Source organism: Amblyomma mixtum, chromosome 5, assembly GCF_055824585.1.
Source record: "Amblyomma mixtum isolate Tamu chromosome 5, ASM5582458v1, whole genome shotgun sequence".
Classification (NCBI taxonomy): Eukaryota; Metazoa; Arthropoda; class Arachnida; order Ixodida; family Ixodidae; genus Amblyomma; species Amblyomma mixtum.
In genome coordinates this window covers 51,461,990-51,480,668 of record NC_143016.1, presented here as the reverse complement: position 1 = coordinate 51,480,668, position 18,679 = coordinate 51,461,990, and the positions used below count along the sequence as shown (strand labels likewise).

Genomic DNA, 18,679 nt, shown 5'->3' with positions numbered 1-18,679 from the left:
GAACCACTTGTCTGTAGTACTCAACTAATCTTATCTCGTGTGCGATCCCGCAACGTGAGGTGCGTTACTCTGTTTTCTTGTTGACTTTAAGGCAAAGACCCGCGAGCTTCTTTGGGGCAGAAAAGACGAATGGGATGACGTGGCTGCTCGCAATCTCCTTTAGGCCGTGTGGTGCTTTGTGAATGTACGGAAGTACAGTACGCCGCATATTTTTCTTATAAGTTTCTTTCTTTTCCGGATTTTTCTTTATGATTGTTCTCTTATCGCCTTTTCTGCAACCGAAGCCAATGCGACATCCGCAAACCTGCTTTCCTTGATACTGGCAACTTCTGCGTCAGGGCGGTTTTTGCATCATGTGTTTGGAGAAATTTTCAGTAGCCTTGAAAATGCAGGAATATGCGTTTGATCAAGTAACCCGGCTGTTAACCCATCGGGCAGTTCATATGTAAATTCCAGCTCAACAAAGACGCATTGGAACTTGGAAGGTCTGTGTGATTGATTTAGTGTCCACCTTTCCGGCCTGTTTAGCAAGGAAGAATAACCGGAAGTAATCCATCATTCACGTATCGAAAGCAGGCAATCACTCCAAGACTTTCTAGAACAGGTTCAGAGCTTCAATTATCTTTCGCCGTAAGTCCGAGGACATAGATGCAAGACTTGAACCCAAGGAAATGACTATGAGGCTCCAACATTTCCGCATATTTCTTGTCAATAAAAGAAATATAGTTAGCGAATCTGTTTTTTGTGATTTTCTTACAGCGCACGTTTTCAAATTAGTAAAGGATATTGTACATTTTTCTTGCGTAGACAGTTCCCAGTGAATGGTATGTTAGCTACTTTTAACCGAAAATGTTGTTCCATGACGTAATAAAGTCCAAAAGCTGGAATGAATGCCAGGAGTTAGTCATTGTGGACTCCTAGCTACGATCATGTCATCAGTGTTGCTTTGATATGTCAGAAATGAGCACCCCTTCCACCTAGGCCCGTGCTGAACTAACCATCCAAATTATGAGAATATTGAGATTTTTATTTTCGTTTTTTATTTTCTCACCTTGTGCCAACGTTTGTGCTTTAAACTCGCCCGAAAGCACCATTTTTCAGGGAATGAAAGTGCAGTAGCGACTTCTTTATCTCAAAACTCTTGAAAACTCACAAAACTCTTAAATGGATCCAGGTAAAGCTCGAAGGCCCAAACACGAACTATCACTCTGCGGGTCCGTGTTCGACATTCAGAAACAACCAAGAATCGGTTCGCACTGGGTGCAACTCCGGCCGTTTTCTCCTCGTCCCGATGACAAATGCGGGCACTTTGCTGCCTTGCTATGCCCGCATTTTCATTTTTCTTTTTTTTAACCGTCGCTTCTCACCTCGCGTCGCCGCTGAATGCGGCGCTTTAAAATGCAGATGGCGGTGGCTGCCTGTCTTGCGCCGTCGCGCATGAAGACTCCCTCGGGGCCTGGCTCGTGCGCTACCCGTCCTGTGTGTCTCGTATGCCCAAATTTCGCCCTGACCCGGTTCGCGGTGAAATGGGTCGTTTTCGTTAATTTTTTTCGGGTGCCAAGCGAGAGTGAAAACGCGGCGCCCACTGCGAGGGAAATCTCTATATAAGAAAGTGGCACGCGATGACACCTCACAGCTTTGTGAAAGCGAGGTGCACGAGGAATACCACCGAAATCATGTTCGCCGAGGTAAGTGACGGCTTCAGCGAGCCAGCGCTACTTGGGTGTCGTCGAGATCAGGAGCCCTACGTCGAGCTGTGGTGAAAGAACTGGGCACTCTTTCATTGGATCGAGACAAGCGCCACTTATACTGTAATTTTCCTAATCGAATAGCTGGATCGGAAATGCTGGCTCTGCGGTTGAGACAGAAGCTTGCGAGGGGTCTACGCTGGGTGCTTGGGGACGTTTACGCACAACGGGTGTAATTGACGTGGTGAGTATTATGATCTGGCAGCGCATAGAAATGGGAAATAGCAGTGGACTAAGCATCAACAACCGTGACTGCAGTGGCTTGTCATTGGTTTGAAAGCGATAATATCAACCATTCTTCATACCCGCTCTCAAAAACTGTTCGCAATGTACTCCTAAAGGCAGAAGGCGATGACTTGTTAGTTAGCCTTGGTCGTTGGCTCGAGCGTGGAGATATAGCTAATTATTGGAACCTGGAGTAGTGCTTTACCTTGTGGGTTTATCTAGTCTTTTAGTTTTTATAGAGACAAAGTAGAACGAAAGGATTCGAGCAATGAAGTTTAGGAGGCATTACCTGTCTACGAAACGTTTGCAGCGTCCTGTCATAGTGGTTTCAGTATGGTTCTCCAAACGTAGTATAGAAGCTTTTTGAGAAGGAGGTAATCCAGATGACTACAGTCGGGGTTCATTCAGGAAAACCCGAAAAAGGAATTTTTAAATGGTGCATCGATAACTGGGTACTCTGGTGGTATTCGCCTTTCCCTGAAATCCTAACAAACACCTACATGTCGTGAGATAATATTTCAAGCCGAGTTCAGCTTGAAATGTTTTTACGCAGCTGCTCGTTTAGTAATCTTCGCTTAGCCTTATTTTCTTCGTTATTGTTGCATAAAACTGCGTATCGAGGCGTTGCTTTCTTGAAACGCCACCCCAATAACTTAAAAGAAGTTTTTAAACGCGGGTATTAAGAGCACGATCACTTAGAACAACGAAAACAAAAAGAGAAAAAGACTGCAATTGTAACGCTTTGTGAAGTGAAGTATAGGGCCTTTTCTTTCGTGGTTGTTGCTGCAGTCCTCAGATTCACATATTGCAGCCTGCACTTGGCTACAGAAGCGAAAGTGAAATCCCCAGCGCAGACGCACCATCACCTATGCGGTTGAAGATCACTTGGAAAAACCCACAATTCATCTCTTTGTCTATTATTCCGTACAAATCACGTCTAAAAATCACGTGTACAAACCAAGACTGTATAGCGATGATATGGAAGCGCGTCAGCGTGCGTAGTGGCAAGATATATTTGTGAAAGAGCAGCAAACGATACGGGTGATGTGTCTGGATAACTTGATTTGAAGAAAATAGCGCCAGAGCATGCAAACCACGAAAAGACAAGGACGAGACAAGGTTTCCATGCTCTGGCGCTATTTTCTTCAAATCAAGTATGCATCAACTCGCCCAAGAAGAAGTGTTAATGTCTGGATAACACCGACGTGGCAGTGAATGTGTGTGTACAGACGCCCTCTACATGTGGCTACTGGGTAAGTAGTTGGCAGAACTGGCCGTACGGTGTCACCTTGTACGGGAGTGAACTAGTCAAGTGCTTTCGCACAAGTGGGAAGCGAGTCCACTCTGTCAACTTGCCGTCGCCGGATTCTGGATCTCTGCTCTCCGTCGGATCGCAGGCCGCTTTCGTGGTGCTATGCCTGGCCGGCGCCGCCTCTGCGGGAGCCCTGCATCCCGCTCCAGCACCGTACTACGCGGCGGCGCCCGTCCTGGCACCACCCCGTGTTCTGGCTCCTGCCCCCGTCAAAGCAGTCGTCGCTCCTCTCGCTCCGGTCGCAGCAGCCGTACCAGTGAGTCGGACGGTGCCCTATATACAAGGCTCGCAGTGACGTCACAGTGGGCACCATCTTGGAGAATCGGGAGAGCGGCAAAAATCTGCCTGCTGTGATTGCCTTTGCAGCAAGGAAGCTTGGTTCTAGAGTGGTGCACATTCATGATGCCCGTGTCATATCAAGTGCAAACCGCCTATAGTTACATGCGCCCTCACACGCTCGTCCGACTTTAGGTTGTCTTGTCAATAGCTCGGAATTATTTAGACACCGCGCAAACGCAAGAGGCCGACCAAAGCGTTGCTCCTCTTTGCACAGGATAATTTCCTAGGCGTCAGGGTTTCCTTCACGAATACTGGGAAGAGAAATGTGCCATGCCTGGTTAAGGCATGGGGTGGTAGTTATAAGCTGAAGAACAGGTTAGAACGAATATCGAATGGTAATGCGTAATCCGATAGTCACGTTGCCGAAAGGGGAAGTGGCGTTCCCGAAAAACTGTGCGGGCTCTTAATAACCATAGAGGAAAGTCATGAGAAGGTTTCTGTCTTGACGGCTGTTCTCCTGCCATGGCGCCGATATTACAGGCATTTTTTATTGTTCTCTCTTAGCAGTCCGCCTTTACAGCTGCATTTCTGGTTGTAACAAGTCAATTTACTTATACATTTTGGTGTCTTTAGATAGCACGAGTAACGCGTCTTGTGCCAAGTTTTTGTCTTTTGCAAGTATTCGTTATCTTTTATCGGCTTTCCTGTCGCGTGCGTATTTTTTGCGAGTGCGTTTGCATGGGATGTACCCCTCTGTCCTCCTATATAGACGGTCCTGTTCTACAGTAAACCTGAAATAGCTGTCGCTCTGTTAGCTACCTCAGCTATCAGTCATGTAACTCTTTTTTTTTTTCTGAGCAAACGAATCATTACTGACAGCGCCATTCTTTACTGCACGCTGTTCACAATCCGAGAGGAAACTCCGTTATTCCTCTCCATTTCGGGATCGGGCCGAAGATCTTCCTTGATCGCTTGTCGATCGCCCGCAGGTGACGGCCCAGTCCTACTCGTTCGGCTACAACTCGGCCGACGAGTTCGGCACCCGCGTCCAGCGCCAGGAGTCTAGCGACGTCAACAACGTGCGCACGGGCTCGTACGGCTATGTCGACGCCAAGGGCATCTACCGCCACGTCCAGTACGTCGCAGACGCCGCCGGATTCCGCGCCGCCATCGACACCAACGAGCCCGGCACCGCTCACGGTCAGACCGCGGGCGCTCTCTACAACGCCGCCCCGCTGCAGGCCGCTCCGGTGGCCGCCCCGGCCCCGTACAAGGCCGCCGTGCCCGTGGCAGCAGCCGCCGTGCCAGTGGCGCCGGCGCCGTACGCGGCGTACGCCAAGCCGGCTTTCCCAGCTGCGGTCTACGCGGCGCCACCCAAGTACGCGGCGCCGCTGGTCGCCGCACCGGCGCGCCCGCTCGCTTACGGGCCCAAGTATTTATAAGGAGGGGATGTGACGAACTGCGGTCTGGCTTGCGTGGTTCGACGGAGACGACTCGGACATCGGAATGCTTTGGGACGAGATTGTGATGGTCATTAAACTGCACTGCTTTCCCACCTGCAACACGAGTGTGGAAAGAATCGCTGGTTATAGCATGCACAAGCGTAGAAGATGGCTCTTGGAGTGTTCACCAAGCTGACACTAGCGCGGAAATGATGCCTGTGAAGTCTGGGCTTATCTTGCACTGCATTTCTTGTTATTAAAATATTCAAAAATTATTAGTGAGCTAGAGGAGCGATTATCATTGAGACCAATTTCGGAGTAGGCATATCTTAGTGATGTATTTACGCTAGGATGTTCGCATGTGCTCGAACACAGAGTATACTGTGTCTTTATGTATACCTACGTTTCCGAGAATGCTCTAAGCTCAGTTTTTGGAGTCTCATTCATGATTATATCAGGAAAGCCTGGTGTGCGATTCTTTCTCACTATACCGATCATATGGGTGCGCTGTGTACCGACCTACGCTGTATACCGACCTGTAGCCGAGTAGACGCAAAGCGGTACCGAAGCAAGTCATTGAGAGTGTGGATGTGCAATGTGAGTTATTCTTTTCTGCTGTAGCTGTTTACTTCTCCTATTTCCTTTCCGAAGAACAACGAAGGCCTCTAATTTTTAGTGGCCTTCAAAGAGGGTGCGATGGCTATTATACCTTCGCTCGCACTGCGCATCACTACAGCGCTTTGCTGTCGGATGCGGGTGTCGAAGTGAACTTTGGTTGTGATTTTAGGCCTCTGAAGATGAGTTCATGCGCTAAGGACACGACATTTGGACGACGTTGAGCTGTGCCCGATAATGTATCGCTTATTATACTTGGATCGTATTCAAAGTTCATAATAAACTTACCAGACTGCTCATTGTTTTTGTTGACTGCGCTTGGCGACTTAACGTGCTCGACTCTGCCTACTGTCACAGCAAAGTCCGTTTTTTGCGTACGCGCATTGTGCTCCGGGCCTAAACCTAGTAGCCACCGCAGGAAATCGTAAAAAAAAAAAAAATCGCGGCGATGAATGAAATTAATGCGGAGGGGAATGGGTTAGCACCTCGGCTTCAATTTTGGGTACGCTTTGTATTTACGAACTGAATCCACACACAGCAGCAGCAATGCCAGTTCTTTTTTACCTTGCTGCGCTTTATTCTTATTCAAGAAAATTTAGACCACACAGTGCCTTGGTGCAGAGGGCAAAAGGCGAAAATCAATCCGCCTGACTGGGCCCTAAGCACCACTCGAACACAACAGCAAGGGGCACATACATACACATACATAAACAATATAATGATCCCACTGTAAATGTTTGTACAACACAACTTCCTAGTATAAACATTCATTATATTCTTATTAAAGGGACAGTGAGGAGAGCACTATTAATATTTTTTTGTAGCAAAATCCGATACTTCGGCATGTCATGGCTTTGTTGCCACTTGGCCGGCAGCGAAAGATGCGTTTATTTCTAAGAAATTTAGATTTGAAGTTGAAAAAGTTTTTCCCGCCACTCTGATTCAAACTTGGGATTCTCCTATGACGACACAGGACTAAGTGACGTGAAACATGACGTGATCGTGACGTAACGCAGACTCCGTGATTTCTGGCTGCCAGCAGTGCGGCCTAGCAGCAGCCGAAAAGAAAGCTACCGCCGGCCGCACGTTGAAGGTATCTATCGGCTATTGCGGCCGTCGCTACAGTCGCTTCGTTTACGTTTGCACTGGCGTTTTGCCAGCGTTACGATGGATCTCGTTCTCGAAGTCGTCAAAGAAGTTCTTGCAAATAGACACCTTTAGCATACCGTGTACCTTAATTGTTACCGCTAGCGGAATAGCGGGAGCTCGCCTAACACCGGTGAGCAGGCGCTGATTGGTCCCGATGCTTCAGGCGCGTGCCTAGCTGCCGGGCACGTGGTGCCATCTGTCGACGTCAAGGAGATTTGCGCATGCCTTGTCTGCGCCTCAGTGATTTTTGGCTTCTCGGGTCCTAGAGTTGCTTTGGTTCTAGCAACACTGCTTTGTTTGTCCTATGACGTCATCACGCTTGTACTTGCGAGTTTGGCCTGTGGCGGCGATACCTGTATTTTGGTTCTTGCTCTTTTCTACGTTACAATAGCTTTGTTGTCAGTATGAGTGGCGTTTTTGTAATCAGGAGCTGGTATTCTGTCGATACAAGCCAACTTCAATTTCTTTTCAGTGTCCCTTTAAGCAGCAAACATGCCTAAAAAAATCACAGGAAAGGGCAGTGCAAGAGCATAGATCCAAAATATGTATGGAAACTAATAGTATAATCAGAAAAACAAAAGAAAGAAGAAAAAGAACACAAAACAGAGAAGTGCAAGAGCAGATACAGATCATACATATGTATAGAAACTAACTGTGTACATAAAAAATAATACCCCTGTCACACTAGCAAATTTAATATCATTCGAACCTAATGGCATTCGATGCATCGAATGCCATTCGGTCTCTTTCGGTGCTACACGGAAAAAAAAAAATAGGCGTCTCTCATAGCCTCAGTCGCTTTGGGACGTTAAACCCCATAAACCAAACCAACCAACCAAAAAAATAATGTGATTCGAAAATGATGGCACCGACGATCAGTGAAAAAAAAATAGTCCAACTGAACACATCAGCGCGCATAAAATATGTTTGAAATTGTTGTGCAGTGTTTGAAAAGCGGGTGAGAACGTTTGTGTGCCGTATTACAAGCTTAACATATTATTTGCGGCCAATCTGCACCACTTTAGCCATCAAAAGCCAAGCCAAGTACAAAGCCAACCACAAATCCGATAAATGTAAACAAACAAAATGGCTGACATTGCGGCGCGCGGACACGCGCGGAGCTTGGAAATGACTTCCAAAAGGTGAACTGCTCAGTTACGCCTTTAAGTACCTTCGAGCTTAAAGGGCAACTCCGGCGATTTTTCAGCCATTTTAAGTTAATGGCTGTTTTGTGTTCCTAAGAATCTCCTGTAATGTGTACGATACAAGGTTTTCAAAAGCAAACGTAAAATAATTTTTAAACAGCAAAAAACGCAAAACTCGAAACCGAAACCGCTAAACCGAAACCGGGGAGGTGCCTTCGTGCGGTATTGACTGTGACGTCACGAGCGGGTTCGCCGCGCTTTGACGTCCCCGAAGATATCACAGCTACCCTGAGCCGCGCTGTCGACATGACTGAAAGCGCGAAGGACAGCTTTTCCGAGACCAGCGAGTCTTTATAAGACGACTCATTCGACGATTTTGGACTGGACGAGTCGCCTTTCAGGTATGATCCACCGCCGCGCGAGCCAGCCGAGTCACACTACAGGCCGCGTCACCTGCAGCACGGAGACGGTCTGAACTCGGAGAAGTGATTACTTGAGTCATTTCTCGTGCATGCATTTGTGACAGAGTCGTCAGAACAAAAGTTAATGAGATGCTCCCGCCGGCAGCTGTTCGTGTGACCAGTGCCGGCCGACCCAGCCTGATGAAAGAATCTGCTGCCGGAACGTTGTCGCGGTGCACAACGTCCTTACAGGGGCATGCATCACCAACAGTCCTCTCTGCGAAGCTTTATCAGGACGGCGAGCTTTTGGAAGTGAGTTCACGCCAGCTACAGTTCTACAATCCAACATACCGCTTCTTCTTGACGGCCGCGCTTCGTTCAGCTGGCCGCTGCGATATACGGTTGTACTAGAATAACGTTGGCACAGAATATGCCTTCAAGCGCCACTTGAACGAAGCCTTAGCGAGTCCAAAGCTGTCTTTGAAGTACACGCTGTCTTCATAGCTATTTGGCGCGAAATATTCCGAGCACAAGCGGGAATGCTTCCTCGGAGACCAGTTTACACGGCGGACAGCTCTCACACGCTTGTCGCGAAGGTTCTTATCGCTAGGAAACCTACGCTAGATCATGCCCGTTGTCACAGATCAAGAATTTGTGCACCCCACAGCACAACAGAAGTTGCCGTGACCCATCACTCTGCCGTACACATCACATCAGGCACGTTGAGATGGCGTGAAATTGCACAGGTGGTCGAAATAATTCCGGAGAGCTTCACTACGGACCTCTTTCTTCCTTTCTTCTTTCACTCCTACCTTACGTCGCGTTTCGGGTGTCCATTACTGCGTCATATTTACTTTCCCCAAAACCAATTTTCAGTTTTCCCCTGCACTGCCAGCGCCAGCACGCGCCCAACCAGCTTGACACGCCGCACCGCCAGTGACGTCACAGAACAGGGTGGCCTGTAGAAGTTGCTCGACCAGTGGGTGCCGCTCGCGTCGAGGAGCGCTTGTCTTCAAAATTCGCTTGCGGAAAAACTACGCCGGTTTCAGGTGCGAAATTTTACATTAGGTATCAGGCTATCATAAAAAATTCAGACTTAAAATTTCATTTCAATTGATGCACATCGAAAAATCGCCGGAGTTGCCCTTTAACGAACATGGCACGCCACCCAACAAGAATCACGCATCCCAAAATGACCGACGGTCGCGAGAAAGACGCTGCTTCACGCTCGGCCGCTGCTGTAGGCTGCTGAGACCGAGAGTAACAGCTATCCACGACAGACTCTAGTGTGAACAGATTCACATAAACATGAACTTTTTTTAGCACAACTAAATAAATGAACTTTCTAAGTTTGGCAGTGTGCACATTATTTTTTTCGCGTCGCTTGTTCGTGCTGCGTATCTGGTGTCCAGAGTACGCATTCGCTTCGAGATCGAATGCGAATGAGTTCCCCTAACTCATTCGATGGCGAATGTCATTCGAACCTAATGACATTACATGTTCCCGTGTAGCAGTCGATTAATGACATTAGGTGCTAATGTCATTCGATTCGAATGACATTAAATTTGTTAGTGTGACAGGGGTATAAAACAAATGTGCGATCAATAGAAAGATGTAAGTAGAAAAAAAAATTATAGTGCTTTTTCCTGAAAATAAATTTTCGCCCGCTTACGAAAAGGAAGGACAGAGGTAGATTTCTCCATAATATCAATTAACTCGGGATGGGAGATCAAAAGGTTTGGGATTTGCCAGTTTAAAGACTGCCTACCATAGTTTGTTGTGTTTCTTGGTTTCTGTATATTTGTGCGCCTGAACTCATATCGTGTTTGATCGGTCGTGTATTTAAAAAAAATTGTTGACGATTGGCTATGAGTTTCAAGAATGCCACCTGAGACAGTCGCTCATAATATAATGTTTGTATAGGAGGTATTTGGTTTTTGCTGAAGTAGGAAGATGTGGAGTCATATCTTGATAAATTTTCAATAAAGCGAATAGATTTCTTTTGCAATAAAAAAAAAGGCTTTCAAGATTTGCTTTTCCAGTGACTCCCCAGATAAGCAAACAATAGCGCAACCTTGAATGAACTGCACTGAAATAAAGCTGGCGCCTTAGCCGGAGCGGTAGAAATTGGCGAAGCCTGTTGAGCATTCCAATGCATTATGCTATGGCGCGCTTCACGCGCTTAATATGTGGTGTCCAGCGGAGATTTTAGTGGAATTGTACGCCTAAGAATTTTACTTGCGTAACGCGCTCTAAAGGTCGAGGCTGAAAAATTATCGGATTAGCGATCGCTGTGATCTCCCGCCATTTTGTGTCAGTTCCTCCATGCTCGACAGATATCGCTTCCTTGCGGCTTTTGCTGTGAGGAAAGGAGGGGTGGTGAGTCCCAGTGCTTGCCTGCTCCTTCGTTTGGACTTCCTCGTGCTCGGATGAAAGTTGATAAACACGACGATGTCCAAAGCACAGGCTTGAGAGGCTGGCAGTTTAACTCGCGAGGCGAAAGGCTGCGGCGATGGCCGAGTAGTCTAAACCAGCTACTAGCGAAGCTGATCTGTTCGCGCCGTTGTAGGTTCGAATAACTGTGGAGGCCATAACCCTTTGCAGTTAGGGCTCCATGAGCACTGCTATATTATTTATTCGACTGTCTTGAGCACCTCGGGCTAGCACGGCGGAAAGAGTAGCGGAAATGGCTTGCGTCAGTCCAGCGAGGGGGCGTTTCGACATTCCTTCGCCCTATGCAGAGATCTATAAGCATCGAAAGTTTCTTTTTTCTGTTCCCTCTCCATGCTCTGTGCGACAAAAAATGCCGGACGCCGGGTTTTTATTCGCATAAGCGTTCTAATGCTAACGCATTAATAAAAGGTAGAAAAGGTTATAGAATTACCGCGTGAATGCGAGTCATGGAATCACGTAATTGCAGTTGGTCAGCATGAAGAAAGAGATAGAGAAGTGCAGAAGGAGGGATGTTAACCCAATAATACCAACTTTTCTACCTTCTACGCGGCGAGCTTGGACAAAGCGCGCTGACGAGTCCGCGTTGTCCGCTGATCTAGACATAAGCGCAAAGTAAGCCCACAGTACGCCTACAGTCTGGCGCTCAAACATGTAGCCCTAAATAGTTGAGCAGCGATGATGCTCCTATAACAGACGAAGCTTTAAGTCGCGGTCCCAAAATCTGAGCGTCCGTTACGGGACGTGAGTCCAAGCGGCGAAGGGCTACCTCCAAAGGCATTTGTTGATTGCAAAAGCTGGGGTAGTGGCAAAGAAGAATTGAAGTCGTCGGCATAAACATTCGCAAATCTTAATAAAAGCAAGAACAAAAGAGCGCAGAGACACGGCGAAGTATGGTAACATAAATATAGAGTGCTGACTGACAAGCGGATGTTTACTGACCGCATCAAGCGTGCATATACGCATCGCCATCAGGAAGAAGAAGAATACAAGGCACAGGCGAAAAATAAGATGACGCAGCGATGCTTCATTTGAGTGCAAGATATGCCAGCTCTATAGGTTGGAATGCCATAGACAGGACACTAACACGATCTTCATCCCTGTCTTTAATTATGAACACTTCAACAATATCCCTTGCCCTTCTCTTCCGTTACTTCTTCAAGGTAGGAGAAGATACGAACAATAAGATACGTTTAGGTATTTCCATTTTTCTGCATTCAACAGAGTGACTTGTTAAATGTTTAAAGCGCAGTCTGTTCCGCTAATTGTCATGCTCTCTTAACAGTCCTTCAATTCATAATCCTGTTCGTCCAATGTCGCAGAGACCACACGATAAATAGATGAAATACGCCACTTGACTGCGACGCGAAGGGCATGTTTCTTTCCACAGGTCCTCTAGCGGTCATCCTCGATGTTGACTTGTCTGCGAAACTCAGACATTGTTACAGGAAAAAAAAAACTTAACATAAGAGCTCTGCATAATTTCCTTGATACTCTGTGGAGCATGTAAGGAATGACCACAATGTGAGACCTCGAGGGATCAGATAATGTCGCTTCCAAAAGCAACGAGGCAATTCAGTTTCCTTCTAAGCCATACAGCGGAGCCTTTACGGCACCCCTAGAAACGAAAGTGGCTCGAAAGGCTTGGGTAAGAGTTCTCCTTACCTTGGACCGATTTAGATAAGAGGTGCCATAAGCATTCAGCCACACGCGTTTAAGAAACAGACATCGTTGCTTCGTTACTTTGGCAAAGACGGCATTTGCCGGTTGGTTTTCCTTTCAACCTTTATTTTCCTATATATGCAATTGGCTATGCTTTTGAGCGTTGGCTTAGGGAAACCAGCCTCAGTAAGTGTCGACAAGCTGATGTGGACGCGAAAAACGAGAATATGGCTGGAGGAATCCCATTGTTTGACTATTGTAGAGCCTTAAAATAGCATCGGGAGCGAAGGGCAAAAGGCAATTTTTTCAATGTTCGAAATTAAAGAGAGAGAGAGGGTAAGACTGTGCTAGCTTCCCGTGGATTAGGCTCTCCTCGGACCAGCTGGCATATCTTGCACGTGACTGAATCGTTGTTGCGTCATCATTTCTTTTTTTGTCTGCATCTTTATTCTTTTTGTTCTCCCTATTGTCATTGTGTCGCTTCGCACTATGCAGCGCAATACGTACGCCTCGCATGGTCACTCACCATATGGTTTATCATCAGCGCTTCTTTCCTGCATTTTTCTTCGTTCGTCTCATCCTTGCATCTTTCGTTCCTCTTTATTCCCATTCACTGACCGGCCCAGATTTTTCTCTTGCAGTTCAATGTTCCTCAATAGGAACCAGGATGAGCGTCTTGGCACGCGGTTTTAGTTTTGCTTCCTAGTCTTTCTCCCACTGGAGCGGGCAGCGGGCTCTATACGGACTTCATTTTTCCTGAGGGAGTAATGATGAGGAACTGCGAGAGGGGTGCGGAAGTGGACACTGATTTAGCAGCTAGCGAAAAAAAAATTATCTCTTGCTCTGGCATGTGAACTCTGGACCTCTGATAATTTAGGATATCACCTGCAGTATCAGCGGCATCTGAAAGACACTACATCGGAACGCGGAAGCCATACATCCAAACCTGCTTCCCGCTTCGAGATAGCAACCAATATCTGTCGCTTCCTTGGAAGATGTGAGTCGTAGCAGAGACAAAAACAGGCTTAAACGAAGCACGCCTGGCATAGTGTGATGCTCGCGATATTTCCAATGCGTCACAATTATAACTCACCCCTAGGCGCTATGCAGAACGAAAATATCTCTGTGGACTGCTTGTATGAGTGCTTCTTTCACGTGATGGCGGGTGACGAATAGGGACGTAATTAAAATGCCATTCCTCGGCGTTGCGGGAGTACGAGCGTCTAATAGAAGCACGTATCAGGCTAACTACAACGACTCGTAGTCTGATTTTCGAATCCGCGCTCCGGTTTTTGGTGTAGCCATCGGCCATAAACAATCCAGACAGAGCGGCTTCACTCCATCGCGCCTGGAGGCACGGAAGCCTCGGGTGGCAGTCATTAATCTCCCGCTTGTTTTTTTCTCGCCCGAAGCCTTCGAGTCAGTTTTCTTTTAGAATCGTGTCCAGGAAGCCCGGCGCCGCACCGGGAACCGCCGCTCGCGTCTCACTGTATAACAGCGGCGAAGGCCTTTCCTCACGGAGCCAGGCCAGCGCAGCCGCTATGGCACAATCCCCCCCCCCTGCTCCACCATGCACTCTCTCGCCCTCTGTACACACGGGCCAAGAGGCGTACAAAGGCAACGCTTGTTCGGCTGGCCCGAAGCCTTGCCTTGTACGCGCCACAACCGGGCACAGAGGCAGAGCCAGAAAGAAAACGAGACACTGACCGCGGCAGACCTCTCTCTCCCCCATGCCAGTGTGTGCGTGCGTGTTATAACGGCTATGCATTATAATAAGGACTGGCTGCCGTAATCTCGTAATCTCTCATTGCGCAATTGAACCTCAGAGGCCTTCAGACGGACTTATGCCAGTCGCCGGGTTCGCGTATGGTAGACGTGCGTGAGTTCGCTGCCGTGCGCGGTGGGTACGGGCGAAATGATGGCCGAGCCCGCTCGCTTTCTTTTTTTCGCCCCCTTCACTCTGCACGCGTTCGAAAGTGGGCATGCAGCAGCGCGGAGCCCGAGGGCGGCGCGGTAACCCGTATAATTCTTCTGGCCGCCTCGGGTCGTTTACTCAGCGGGTGTTGAGGCCTCTGATTGTTGTTCCCGTTGCGTGCCATATATACAGCGGCGTGGCCGCGACCGGCTCCTGAGCGCTACTCACGGCTTCCATATGCGGACGCACGCACAGTCTACACCTGTGCCAAGTTGAGCGTGCGGGACGGGTTTCAAAGCCCGGAGGCCTGAGTCAGTTGTGCGGCTCATTGGGTTCCTCTTGCTGCTAGCTCAGCGAAATCCAAACAAACCAGCAGTGGTTGGAGTAACCGATGATTCAAGCTTACCTAGCCCCTGATAATTTCATGAGATGCAGGTTCTGCTGTTTAACTATGAGAGAGTGCACACGTTCTGCACTCGATCAGGAAACAGGCTTAGGGATTGAAACTATCATGCGCTGCCACTCTGAGCGTAGTATATATAAAGCAACAGCAAAGCACAGGCAGATAGCGCGGCACAGAACGGAAGGAGGAAGAAGAATTTCATACATATTGCTGGTGCCGAAATCGTAAAAAAAAAAGTAGTACCCGGGGCCCGTGATGGCCACAGTCACGGGCGAATACGTTGGTCAGAATTGACAGGTGTGCGCTGACAGCTAATAGCAGAGTTAAAGCAATCCCGTAGAAGGGTTCACGCAGTTCCCGCAGTGAGAACAAAACATCAGAAACACATGCGCTTAACTACTTGTTAAAAACCGCTGTTTGTTAAACGACATATGTATGGACCGCTGATTCTGGTAAATGGTTCTCGTGAATTTCAAGGTTCATATATTGCAGTTTTATAGAAGTATGGTTATTGTACTGTAATTTATTTTCTGCCAAATTTCCCGGGCTATCAATAACAGAGAACAGTAAATGCTTAAGACGAAGAATAATCTGGTCATCTTTCGGCTTGAGCACTTCCTACGTTATTTTCTTCCTTTTTTGTTGCGTACACAAGGAAAAAAGGAGCCCCAATGTAGGTATCCGCGACTTCGCCTTTTTTCTTGGAGCTATAACAGGTGTTTTAGGCGCGGTGAGGTTGGTCCACAAAAATAGCACCGTCTATAGTGGATCCTGTGCTCCGATATCAGCCGCTTATCCTTTTGTGTAAATCTCAGTTTGTGCTCACGCGAAGCTGCTCCCTGCAGGGCCGGGACCGGAAATGCAAAAGCGACACGCTGCGTTCCACGGCTGGGTGAACGCGGAAGGTTCGAACAACTATCGACTCTGACATTGACCGATGGCCCACTGGCGAAACAAAGGCTGCATTGCTGGCCACGTTGAATAACATGCTGCGCTGAAGCGACTAACGCACGCACTACATTCTCGTTTCCCTCTCAATCGGCGCTGACACAAAATTGAGTAACAAAAGGTTAAGTGCAGCCCGACGCACTGCCAGAGAGAAAGAGGTGAAACTAGAATAACTCGACGAAGCCGCGTAAACTGTTTCTAATGCAACGAAAAGGTTTTAAAAACTGCATACATGGAAAATGAAGGCTACTGCCTCATGAGGAGAAATGCTCACAATTGAACTTTGTCTGTATAGACAGCTTACCGCTTGCACATGAAAAAGTGGCTACTGCTACTGAAAACGGAGCTTTTATAAGATATACAAGACAGATGGATGAATTACAGGTGTGACCTTGAGGGGCGGTTGCCACAAGCAAACCTTTATGATGTAAATGCAGTTTTCTTGTTGTGGACCTCTGAGGCTATGCCGCACTATCATTCCCTTCCAGCTGGTGATGACGGAATCCTTTTCATCACTCAAATCAAGAGTTTGGGTAGAGGGACGGAAAATTCGATAAAATTCTTTATTTCTTGCAGAAATAATGCATCCTGCAGAAGCGTGAAGGGCTAAAAGCTGCCTCCACAGCTGAACTAGGTGCATGACCCCTTCTGCAAGGCAGTCGTCGTTTTACATCAAGAGGTATTGCCCATATTAATTGGCATTAGGTATGCGAACAAAGTGAATCATACATAAGCACAAGTACACATATATTATTAAAAAAGAAACCACATATCATTTCAAAATGTGGGTAGAATGGTAGTTGTAATATTTATAGACTCATTACAACACCAACTCAGCAAAGAATTAAACGGACAACCTCAAAGCGATAAATACAATACATATATGTTTAAAAAAAACCTTCGGAAAATAATTTTTTCGAATGTAATTTTCTCAGCCACGAATGCGCCTTTTGAAGCCGAACAAATTAGCACGAAGAGTCGAACAACCACTTTTTTGCTAAGAACAAAATAAAAAAAAATAAGTATATTTGCATAGCGTTGTCCTCAGCGCTTCCTTCAAGGCGGACTTGATCCACCACGGGAATGCTGCTAAATGCACCTTTCTATTTGACTTAACTAGTGTGCGGTCGAAAATGTTAATTAGGCCATATAATCATAACTGAGCTTGTCTACGGTCGAAAACGTGGGTTAGGCCACATGATCATAACTGAGCTAGTGTAGGGTCGAAAATGTTGATTAGGCCACATAATCATAACTGTGCTATAGTGGACGGTCGAAAACTTAGGCTAGGCCACACAATAATAACTGAACTATAGGGTACAGTCGAAAAAGTGGATTTCAGGCTACATGATCATAACTAAGCTACTGTGCTCTCTTCTGATCGCAGACATCTTGTAAATTCTTCCAATAGTGCGTTTATAATTTCTTTGAAAAACTAAATGAAACTAATTGTTCGGTATTAGGTGTGTGCGGAAATTAGATTCACATTTCTATAAAGTTCTCCTGAAAAAAAAAAACAGTGGTATGGCCTATACCGCGTTCTAGGCCTGTTACCAGTGATGCAAAACCAATATTTTGTGCCTCCCGGCACTCCTGGGGTGGCTGAACTGCCGCAGCGCCTATTTGGAGAAGCCCCATGTAGCGCATTTTTAAACTGTGCCCTTTGTTCAGAAACGAAGACACGAAAAAATTCACAGGGACACCTAATTTAATGATGTTTTGACAACATTAGCGGTTGCTGACCCCTTTACCTGAAACGACGAGATTGATGATCTCTGACGTCACTTCCAGCCTAGTAACGTCACTTCCCTCAAGCCAATAGGCAAATTTTACGACCGACGACTGTTTACAAGGAGATGAGACGGCCGGAACGTTTCGTCTGTGTCGTCTCTTTTTTCTCCGTCTTGACTCGCGATCGCAGCGCGCATTGCAGAATGAACGAAACCAACTAGCCGTCTCTTTGTTGCAAACTTAGGTATTAATTATACTACCGGCGAGCAGTGAAACGTGACCATGCTGGCGCCTCGGCCTGCTTACTGCCTTTGTTAAAAGATAGTAAAGAGGAAAACGAATTATCCAAGGTGAGGAGGATCTTAATGTTCATGTACCATCGATCATCATTATCATCATCATCATCATCAGCCTGACTACACCCACTGCAGGGCAAAGGCCTCTCCCATGTCTCTCCAATTAACCCTGTCCTGTGCCAGCTGCGGCCACGCTATCCCCGCAAACTTCTTAATCTCATCCGCCCACCTAACTTTCTGCCGTCCCCTGCTACGTTTGCTTTCTCTTGGAATACACTCCGTTACCCTTAAGGACCAGCGGTTATCTTGCCTTCGCATTACATGCCCTGTGCAAGTCCATTTCTTCCTCTTGATTTCAACTAAGATGTCATTAACCCGCGTTTGTTCCCTCACCCACTTCGCCCTCTTCCGATCTCTTAACGTAACACCTACCATTTTCCTTTCCATAGCTCGCTGCGTTGTTCTTAACTTAAGCTGAACCCTCTTTGTTAGCCTCCACGTTTCTGCCCCATAGGTGAGCACCGGTAGGATACAGCTGTTTTATACTTTTCTCTTCTGGGATATTGGTAAGCTACCATTCATGATCTGAGAGAACCTGCCATATGCGCTCCACCCCATTCTTATTCTTCTAGTTATTTCCCTCTCATGATCCGGATCTGCGGTCACTACCTGCCCTAAGTAGACATATTCTCTTACTACTTCCAGCACCTCGCTACCAATTGCGAACTGCTGTTCCCTTGCTAGGCTGTTGAAGATTACTTTGGTTTTCTGCATGTTAATTCTTAGCCCCACCGTTCTGCTCTGCCTGTCTAACTGATTGATCATGCTTTGCAGTTCTTGTTCTGAGTGGCTTAGCAAGGCAATGTCATCAGCGAATCGCAAATTACTCAGGTATTGTCCATTAACTCTTATCCCCAACTGTTCCCATTCCAGTCCCCGGAATACCTCCTGTAAGCA

The 18,679-nt window shown here is 47.1% G+C and overlaps 1 protein-coding gene across 1 annotated transcript; it reads left to right on the top strand.

The window, feature by feature from the left end:
* Window positions 1-1,676: 1,676 nt before the first annotated feature.
* LOC149342132 (uncharacterized) lies at window positions 1,677-5,918 on the top strand. Its single transcript, XM_089546756.1, has 3 exons — window positions 1,677-1,688; window positions 3,371-3,541; window positions 4,554-5,918. The coding sequence occupies exons 1-3, from the start codon at window positions 1,677-1,679 to the stop codon at window positions 5,004-5,006; spliced, it is 636 nt and encodes a 211-aa protein (XP_089402882.1). The 3' UTR covers window positions 5,007-5,918.
* Window positions 5,919-18,679: the final 12,761 nt, after the last annotated feature.

What these genes read in the sequence shown, in the direction of transcription:
- LOC149342132 (XM_089546756.1), top strand. An exon ending in CGGTCGCAGCAGCCGTACCA is followed by an intron (nt 3,542 to 4,553) that starts GTGAGTCGGACG and finishes GATCGCCCGCAG; the next exon opens with GTGACGGCCCAGTCCTACTC.